The 10,582-nt window shown below is 48.6% G+C and overlaps 1 protein-coding gene across 1 annotated transcript; it reads left to right on the top strand.

The window, feature by feature from the left end:
• Positions 1 to 2,182: 2,182 nt before the first annotated feature.
• On the top strand, positions 2,183 to 2,761 carry LOC125518947 (the record flags this gene model as incomplete). Its single annotated transcript, XM_048683830.1, has 2 exons — positions 2,183 to 2,625; positions 2,719 to 2,761. Coding segments are annotated over 2 exons (486 nt in total), but the record flags the coding sequence as incomplete, so codon positions are not given.
• Between the last annotated feature and the right edge of the window lie 7,821 nt (positions 2,762 to 10,582).

A 10,582-nucleotide genomic window follows, 5' to 3' on the forward strand; every position in this document is an offset into this window, starting at 1 on the left:
TAAGTCCTGTTGGTATGCGAGCTGAGCCGCCCGCTCGTCCTCTTGACGTATTCGATCCTGCACCGGGTTATACCCGCCTGGCTAGTTCCGGCGCCGTGCGTTGCTTGACACGGCCTCTGTTTCCATGTGTCTGCTGTAACTCGGGCTCCGATTCTGACGAGGCGGAGCCAGCCAAGGCGGAGGAGTTGAGTGAATCCTGTCCCGGTTGTAGGAGTAGGTCTCTTGTTGAGCCAGAGCTGTTTGGACAAGTTCCCTGATCCTCCGGCTTTCCACTGCTGTCGAATCATCACCATCCACTAGGAGAGCCGCCAAACGTGCTGATGATGCGATTAAGTTCTCCATGGGGTTGGAGAAGTGACCCGGAGGTATTGGTACGTAACGGGGTGGTGCCATATTCCCGTAAAGAGGCGCCGTCACCTGAGGCTGGACCAGGCCTCCCGCTTCGGATGTCATAAACTGATTTGCACCCGGTGGATTACTTGGGCCGGCTCCGGGTGTAGCAAAGAGATTCCAAGGATCATAAACTTGAGGTAAATGGGACTGAGTTTTCTGATGTCTCCTCCTCATTACCTCATTAGATGCATTCAGGCTCATATTGAGCTGAAAAGCCTCTGTCTGAAGCTGCTGCGCCCGTGCGTCCAAAGCCGCCCGCTCTGTAGCCAATCTATTATCTTCAGCTGCTAAGGTTTCCTTGGCCCGAGCAATTTCCTCACGAACCTGTGCCACCTCTGCCTCATGTTCAGACTGGTTCGTAGGGATGACTGTGACAGTTAACAGGGCCGCAAGTCTATCCATGAGATCCATCAGCACCTGAGCTGGTGAGCGCACAGGGCCTCCTGCCTCGGCTGCTCCTAACCCGGACGTTATTGCCGCTGAAGCCGTAGAATTTTGGCCGGGTTGAGTGCCAGCCATGAAGACTCCTGCCCAGTTTGGCGACTCTGAGGGGTCCGGAATAGTGCTGCCATCAGAACAGCCCCCAAGCACGCCATCTTGAACTTGATACAGCGAATCTGTTGAGCCGGCGGACGATTCACCATCAGAGAGGACGGCCGGCTCACCATCACCTTCAGATCCTTCAGAAAGTTCACCTCCGTGGATGCAACCCACAAAGGCATGCTTCACAATGGGTCGAGCTCGGGCGGATCTTGCACGCTGAGCCGTCTCGACGAGGTCGGTGCAGCTGTCCGACTCAGGGCCCGGCTCACCGATCCGGCCGATGAAGATGTGAATTCTGCCAAAGGGGACCTGGTACCCGTACTCAATTGAGCCGGCGTCGGGGCCCCAGCCTTCGTCGTCGATGTAGATCTTGCCGCCACGACTCTTGGTCATCCGGCCAACCGCGTATCCCTTGAGCCCTTCGAAGCTGCCCTTCAAGAACTCAAATCCACCGTGCGCTGGCCCCACGGTGGGCGCCAACTGTCGTGCAATTGTCACGGCAGATGTCCTCTTGCAAGGACTTAGTCGTGGAGCCATCGCAACTAGGAAGCTTAAAGGGGTTAATTGGGATAAAGGACACAAGAGGTTTATACTAATTCAGCCCCTTACGGTGAAGGAAGGCCTACGTCTAGTTGGGTTGGTATTGCTTGAGGTTTCGATGACCAGGGAGCGAGATACGCTATGCCTGGCTCTCGATGAGTTGTTTCCTTCCCTAAGCCGCCGGCGGGTCGTCCCCTTATATACACGGGTTGACGCCCTGCGGTCTACAGAGTCCCGACCGGCTCATTAACAGTGTCCGGCTCGGTGACTAGTTAATTCTACCTTATAATACAAGTCATGCCGTCATGGCGGTTTACCACTATGGGCCTTAAATCGCCAACGGGCCTTAGACCCTTTATTGAACCGCCATCTTCATGCTTGGTCTTGGGCTTCTTCTGATAAGTCCCTCTTTGCGTAACCCGGCCCCTCCAGGGCGGCTTACACAAATAGTTATATCCCCAACAATACCCACAGAGATTGTTGGGTCTTCAAGCAATCCGACAAACTCAACGCCGAACACAATGGGCTCGACACACCAAGTGAGGACGACGACGAACCCCACAAGAAGAGCACCAGGAAACAAAAGAATTTTCCACCAGAAGTAAAAACAGTAAACTTACTTCACGTGACAAAACGAGCGGCGCCCATAGAGATACGCGCCATACGGCCTATCCCAAAGGAGTCTCGCCACTGGTTGTTAAAACCGATCACCTTCGACCATCAGGATTACTCTAGAAGTATCCGGAACGCAGGCTGGACTGCCTTGGTATTAGATCCAATAATCGGCGGACTCCACTTTACAAATGTCCTGATGGATGGCGGCAGTGGTCTAAACCTGTTATATCAGGACACAATCCGCCACATGGGGATAGACCCAACAAAAATTCACCATGGCAACACTTCCTTTCAAGGAGTAACGCCAGGCCCGGTTGCCCACTGCACGGGCTCTCTCCGGCTAGAAGTTATGTTCGGCTCCCCCGACAACTTCCGTCGCGAAAGGCTAACCTTCCATATCGCCCCATTTTCAAGCAGCTATCAAGCACTACTGGGACGCGAAGCTTTCGCCCGCTTTAACGCAATTCCGCATTACGCATCTCTTACGCTTAAGATGCCCGGTCCACGAGGCATCATCTCATTAAAGGGAAAACATTGGATGCGCCTCCCGCGCGGAAGACTGTGCGGCTGCCTTAACAGCCCCACAATAAAACGGCTGCACCAGCCAAAACATCTAAACAGGTCGTTAAGACCACGGACACGGCTAGACGAGTCTGGCATAAACATATAATTGATAAAGGCTTAATAGCCATATCCCCCTATACTAGGGGCTTCGCGCATATAAGAAAAGAGACAATCAAGCTCAATTTTACCCATTTCAATTTATAATTTGTTTATTTAGTATAACTTCCGTTCGGCACGACCTTTCTTCAACTAAGTTCCTCTCTTTTACAGATGAACACCGTGCTGCGCCCGTCCAGGATACGGCACAACGGAGACACAGGCGCAAACGTGCAGCAGGGACCCGTTCCAAGGATTCTTTTCAGATTAAGACCCTGCGTAAACCTTTTTTTACTGTCTCTTGTTGATACACATCCCCTGGTTTCTTGGTATAACCAAGGAGGAGGCTGGCGTTTTGGCATGTGGCCACGTCAGAATTTTGTGCGTACCTGGACACTAGGGGCTTATTACTAAGGGCGTTGTCCCGCCCGCCCTCATAAAGACCGAATACCTTAGGGAGTGTTCGGCGTCGCGAGTTTGGCCTTATATGCATCAGCTCCGAATCATGTCTTTGGTCAAATGTTGGGTTGCCCGGCTCCTGTGTTTTGCTGCCTTACGTTCCGCTCTATAGGCTAAGGTGGCACCAGGAGAACTACTATGATTGTGCCCCAGTTCGGCTAGGCGAGCACCTCAGTAGCAACAGCCGAAAACTGACTGTCATGATATAGCGTGAGACTGGTCAACCACTCGATGACTTATCGGAATCTTTAGGATTCCTCCGCATTAACGAAGGGCCGTTTCCCGGCCAGGCACATACGCGCCCCGAGTTCGGGCGAGCGCAGGCGCCACCAGGGGCTATATAAGTAGCCTCACTGTCAAACTCCTATGGCTAAGTGAAAGTGTTAAAGCATTATAGTCCGATTGCCTAGTTCACTGCGCTATCACCTCCTTTGTAGGACCAACACGTTGGATCAAGTGTGAAAACGCGCCTTCTGCGAACACCCCCGCAATATTTGCATGGGGGCTGAAGCCGACGACTGCCATCTTTCAGATTATATATACATATATCTTAAATGGCCGCACATGAGGTGTTATAATACTTGAAGGCACAAGTATAAAAAGCTTCTACAATTTATCAAAATATTTTTTTACAATAGCATATGCTATTCGAATATAATATTATTTGAGCACTGCGTCTCTATTAAACGAGCGCCTTGCAAAACTTCCTGAAAATAGTGCTCGGCAGGTACTCGGCTTCCATCCGAGTCTGGGGATGCAATAGCGGTGGCCTCCATTTCTGCACAGTATGTCTTGACACGGGCAAGAGCCATCCGCGCACCCTCTATGCACGCTGACCTCTTCATCGCATTGATATGCGGCGCCGCACCAAGGAACTGCTGCACCAAGTTGAAATAACTTTTCGGCTCTGGCCTCTCTGGCCACAGATGACTCATGACACACTTCATGGCGAGTCCGGACAACCTATTCAGCTCGGCCCATTCGGCTAGACGATCGGCTACTGACAGTGGACGCTCTGGATTGTGGAACTTCGACCAGAAGAGCTTTTCCACTTCGCGATCTTCTTGGTCTCGAAAGTGTTCGGTCGCATCTGCAGCACTCACTGCCAAATCCAGATAGGTGTCCGCCGTACTTCACATCCGGTCTAACGGAGCATGTTTAGGATCACAGAACTTCCTCCGCAACATAAAGGGCTTTCCAGCCGCGATCTCTCCGGCCTGACGCAGCTCCTCCTTCATAGCTCTCATCGCAGAGCCAGCATCCTTGGCATCGGCAACGGCCTTCTCCAGGTCCGTCTGTCCTGCCCGGTCTTCTTTTTCAAGAAGCTTGCAACGGTCAGCAGCGCTCTTCAGCTTCACGGCCATCTCGGCCATTTCCTTCTTGCTTCGGCAGTGAGCAGCCTGTTCGGCTTTCAGCTCTTGAATTGCCTTTCCGGCAGTCGCATCACTTTTTCTGGCTTGCTCCTTGGCTCGGGCAAGTTCCGCCCGAAGATTCTCCATGGCAGCAGCACCATCTGCATCAAGCACACACATTGTAAGATACTGGCATAAAGCTCCTCTTACCAGGTACCACCGGAGGAATTACATATCTTGTGCCTCGTCAAGCCGCTTCTTGACAAGCGCAATGTCGGCATCTGCCATGTCAAGCTGCCGCTTTAGCTTGGCAAATTCATCAGTCCGGCTGGCCTCCGGACACTTCGCCACCTACGTATGAAGGCGGCATATTAGACCTGGGATTATGATCCTCTGCGCGCCGTCACTTTTGACAACGCACAGAGTCTCAGGGGCTACTATCTACACAGGGCGCATCTTCTTTATGCGCAACTGTCAAGAAAGGGTACATTATTTCACATACCTCAAAACCTGTCAGTAAACTCCTGACGACCTCGTGCAATCCGCTCTCCGTGGATGAAATCCTCTCAATCACCGTACCCATCAATGCACGATGCTCCTCTGAGATAGATGCTCGCCCTAGCAGATCCTTCAGCTCCTCCGACCGCGCACCGGACGGTGTGGGACTCGTCCGATGGCCCTTTTCGAAGGCCGGACGCGGAGGGCTTTGGGGGCCCATACGACTACCTTCCGGCCCTGCCGGATTCAGAGAAACCCTGCGCGACGATACCTCAGGGTCGCCAGCCTCGCTAGGCGGTACGGCAGGGGGAGGCATTCCGCTCTCCATCATCTCTGGAAGAAGGTCCCCCGAAGACGAGCTCTGCTGAGAAGGGTTGAGGTCCGAGCTACAAGGTAAATTTTCGGTTACTTTTCTCAGATATAAAGCAAGGATTTCTCTCATCTCTTAAAAAGAAAACCTCCCTCTACTTACGGCTCGATGGAGGGCTGATCCCCTTGAGGGCATAATTCGGTCGAGGTATCCCCCGGCGCAGGACCCTCTGACGAGGATTTCTTCCCCCGCTTTGAGGCCATGGTCTCCGGGTCTTCAGAGGCGGTCCTCTTCTTCCCCTGAGGAGAGGAATTTTTGATTCCTCCCTTCTGAACAGCCTCCTTCGAAGAGGCGGTAGCTTCCTTGTCCCCTCCCTCGCTTTCCTCCGAAGGCACCACCTCCAACATCCTGACCAGCACAGGATCCGGCGTGGTCTCAGGGAGGGGGGCCGGACACCTAATTAGCTTTGCCTTCGCTATCCACTCCTGTTTAAAAGGACAACTCTGTTAAGAGCAATTTTATGATAAATATACGGATAGTGAGTCCGGGCACAAGGCTGCTTACTTGAGTATCCGGGCGATTGCAGCTCAGACCTGCGTCCTCGATCAAATACGGACACATTGTTTGTGATCCGAAGAACAATTTGTACATCTCCATGGGTGTTGCACCCATAGAATGGTGGAGAGCTCGTGGTCCCTCCGGATTGAACTCCCACAGGAGGAGGGGGCGACGTTTGCAGGGCAGAACTCGGCGAATCAGCATAACCTGTGTCACCACGACTAGACTGATATCTCTTTCTAGGAGATCTCGTATGCGGCCCTGCAACAAGGGCATGGAGGCTCGGGCACGGGCGCGTCGACACGCCTCTGCCAGTAGGCAGAGGTTGAAGACAGCGGTGCCCCTGGTGGGCTGGGCCGCCAAGTGGACTAGCCAGGTGGGCTGCCCAGGTGAGTGCCAGGTAAGGTTGCTCTGTTTTATTTTTCTGTTATGTTTTCTGTTGTTTAATATTCTGCCACTGTTCAAAATTCAAAACAATTTCAAAACAGTGACAAAACCCTTTGAATAATTTTATGTTGGAGAATGGACATTTCCAAATGCACATAAAATGTTTCAAAGATATTTGAAATTATATTCTAGTTATATGAATATAACTCAAATTCAAATAGCTACTGATTTAAATTCAGAGTCCCAAAAATAAATCCTTAAAAATGTTCCTAAATTCTGGTTTGATATATAGCTCTTGCCAAAATTATCAAACATTGCAAAAGGACATCTTGGAAACAAAGAATGAGATTTCCAAGGTTCTTGCCCTTCTTTTATTTAAGTTTTTGAGGCTTCCACTTTCCTCAATTCCAAGTTTCAGAAATTTAGACATGATGCATGAGTTCTCTAACATGCAACTAATACAAGCAATATTCTGGGGCTGTGACAATTCACCCCCACTAAACAAGAATCTCGTCCTGAGATTCAAGATGTGAGGTAAGAAGACAGAGGGGATACATAGCTAACTTCATCTTCATGATCCAACTTGCACTTCATAAGAACGTTGATTCGATCATCATCTTGATCTTGACATCTTTACTTTCGAGATCTTCATCCAACACGATGACAGAAATAAACTCTATAGGATTCGATCTTCTCGAAGATCGAGCAACTCATGATCAATTCATGGAATGAGACATAACAACATATCTTGAGCTGAGACACATAACACACACCAGGGGTGATGGAAAAGTAGATGGCAAAGGTTCAAGTTGGTAGGCAACGATTCCACGCTTGAGTAAGATGGTGCATGGTTCAAAGTAGCAAGGAGATAATTGCCATGATTCCATAACGTGACACCTTAGGGAAGGTGACTCGTAGAATTATTCCCTTAAGCGGTAAAAAGAATTACTTTTGATGCATAGATCATTGAAGCTCTTCATACCAGCCCAAGGCAATTCACAATTGATCGTTTGAAGGAATTTGAAAGAATGGCATACTTAGCTGGGAAAGGAAACTAGAGTTATAAGACAACTCGGCAAATGGAAGGCACATTCCAATTGATACCGAGGATATAACCTGGTGTCTGAGCGTGCTCTCAAGAACTTGAGCATTTCCGTATTCATCAAGGTTTTACCAACATCCATGCCGAGGATCCTGGCGACACATCATACTACCATGATGAATAGTGATGGACGATGCAGATGCAAAGAAAGAAAACACTTTCTCAGATTTGTCCTTAGCAATGCCAAGGAAACGAAATCTGGATGATTGACCGAGAAACATTTAGCACTCCGCTTCTAATGTTCTCCTTGATGTACTAGGTACCACAGTCAATGCTTAAAAGCATCAACATGGCCATCAAGTAAAGGTCGGACACTCTGACACGGTTTTGCACCTGCCGTGCAGGCTGGGTATATGGACATGAGGGACTTGTACCCCGTGCGCTCTGGTCTGCCAGATTGTATGGACTGGCGTGATGTAGGAGGCATCACTCCTCCCCGTGGACCCCGTCTGCCACCGTTTGTTGGACCGAGGCCACATCCGAGTCCTTATGGACCGCAAGCTCCACAGGACCGACTGTTTCCAGATGATCATGTTCAGCTCCCAGGACATGGTGGTAATCTCTATGAAGATTACTATGGAGACGTCTGAGTTGGTAGTAGCTTCACTATATTGTAACAGTTGTATTCTCGACAGTCCTGCGTGACTCATGGGATACGACTTGGTGTGTATCATGTTCCAGAGGCGTAGAAAAATAATGTATAGGAGCTTGGAATGCCTCTGATGAGATGTATCGTCTTTCACCGTAGTTGTACTCTAGCCTGGGCTTGTCATAAACTATGTATGGTGTGTATGACCAATGGTATATATATGGCAGTTTCTGTATTACCATGTCCTGCAAATGAACATCTCTGCATTCCGTGTCATCCTTACATTCCGCACTCCCTTGTCAAGATTTTGTCATCCTTGTCTAAACCGTTGTCTTGTTTTCCCTAGGATGGTCAACACCCACAACAACCCTGCTGTCTAGGCGCAGGGTGAAGTGATACGTCTCCAACGTATCTATAATTTTTGATTGCTCCATGCTATATTATCTACTGTTTTGGACTATATTGGGCTTTATTTTCCACTTTTATATTATTTTTGGGACTAACCTATTAACCGGAGGCCCAGCCCAGAATTGCTGTTTTTTTTTGCCTATTTTAGTGTTTCGAAGAAACGGAATATCAAACGGAGTCCAAACAGAATAATCCTTTCTAGAACGTGATTTTCTTCCCGAATAAGACCCAGGAGACTTGGACCCTACACCAAGGAAGCTCCGAGGAGGGAACGAGGTAGGGGGGCACGCCCTACACCCCCAGGCACGCCCCCACCCTCATGGGCCCACCGAAGCTCCACCGACGTACTTCTTCCTCCTATATATACCAACGTACCCCCAAACGAACAGAACAGGAGCCAAAAACCTAATTCCACCGCCGCAACTTTCTGTATCCACGAGATCCCATCTTGGGGCCTGTTCCGGAGCTCCGCCGGAGAGGCCGTCATCACGGAGGGCTTCTACATCATCATAGCCTCTCCGATGAAGTGTGAGTAGTTTACCTCAGACCTTCGGGTCCATAGTTATTAGCTAGATGGATTCTTCTCTCTTTTTGGATCTCAATACAATGTTCTCCCCCTCTCTTGTGGAGATCTATTTGATGTAATCTTCTTCTTTTTGCGGTGTGTTTGTTGAGACCGATCAATTGTGGGTTTATGATCAAGTCTATCTATGAACAATATTTGAATCTTCTCTGAATTCTTTTATGTATGATTGGTTATCTTTGCAAGTCTCTTCGAATTATCCGTTTGGTTTGGCCAACTATATTGGTAGGTCTTGCCATGGGAGAAGTGCTTAGCTTTGGGTTCGATCTTGAGGTGTCCTTTCCCAGTGACAGAAGGGGCAGCAAGGCACGTATTGTATAGTTGCCATCAAGGATAACAAGATTGGGTTTATTTCATATTGCATGAATTTATCTCTCTACATCATGTCATCTTGCTTAAAGTGTTACTCTGTTTTTAACTTAATACTCTAGATGCATGCTGGATAGCGGTCAATGAGTGGAGTAATAGTTGTAGATGCAGAATCGTTTCGATCTACTTGTCACGGACGTGATGCCTATATATATGATCATGCCTAGATATTCTCATAACTATGCTCAATTCTGTCAATTGCTCAACAGTAATTTGTTCACCCACCATAGAATACTTATGCTCTTGAGAGAAGCCACTAGTGAAACCTATGGCCCCCGGGTCTATTGTCATTATATCAATCTCCATCATTTTAATCTTGCTTTGTTTTTACTTTGCCTTTTAATTTTTCCTTTGCTTCTTTATACCAAAAATACCAAAAATATTATCTCCATCAGATCTCACTCTCGTAAGTGACCGTGAAGGGATTGACAACCCCTAATCGCGTTGGTTGCGAGTAGCTATCATTTTGTGCAGGTACGAGGGACTTGAGCGTGGCCTCCTACTGGATTGATACCTTGGTTCTCAAAAACTGAGGGAAATACTTACGCTACTCTGCTGCATCATCCTCTCCTCTTCGGGGAAAACCAACGCAAGCTCAAGAGGTAGCAAGAAGAATTTCTGGCGCCGTTGTCGGGGAGGTCTACGCCAAGTCAAGTCAAGATTTACTCTCCCGTCAACTAGCCATTTCTGGCGCCGTTGCCGGGGAGTCTACGCGAAAAGTCAACATACCAAGTACCCATCACAATCCCTATCTCTCCCATTACATTAGTTGCCATTTTCCTCTCGTTTTCCTCTCCCCCACTTCACCCTTGCCATTTTATTTGCCCTCTCTTTCTCCTTCTCCTCCTCCTTCTCTTTCTCCTTCTCCGTTTGCCTTTTTCTCGCTTGCCTTTTGTTTGCTCGTGTGTTGGATTTCTTGTTTGTCGCGATGGCTCAAGATACTACCAAATTGTGTGACTTCACCAATACCAACAATAATGATTTCCTTAGCACTCTGATTGCTCCTCTTGCCAATACTGAATATTGTGAAATCAATACTACTTTGTTGAATCTTGTTATGAAAGATCAATTCGCCGGCCTTCCTAGTGAAGATGCCGCTACTCATCTGAACAACTTCGTTGATTTATGTGATATGCAAAAGAAAAAGGATGTCGATCATGATGTCGTTAAATTGAAGCTATTTCCTTTTTCGCTTAGAGATCGTGCTCAAGCTTGG

Source organism: Triticum urartu, chromosome 7 (genome assembly GCF_003073215.2).
Source record: "Triticum urartu cultivar G1812 chromosome 7, Tu2.1, whole genome shotgun sequence".
Taxonomy (NCBI): domain Eukaryota; kingdom Viridiplantae; phylum Streptophyta; class Magnoliopsida; order Poales; family Poaceae; genus Triticum; species Triticum urartu.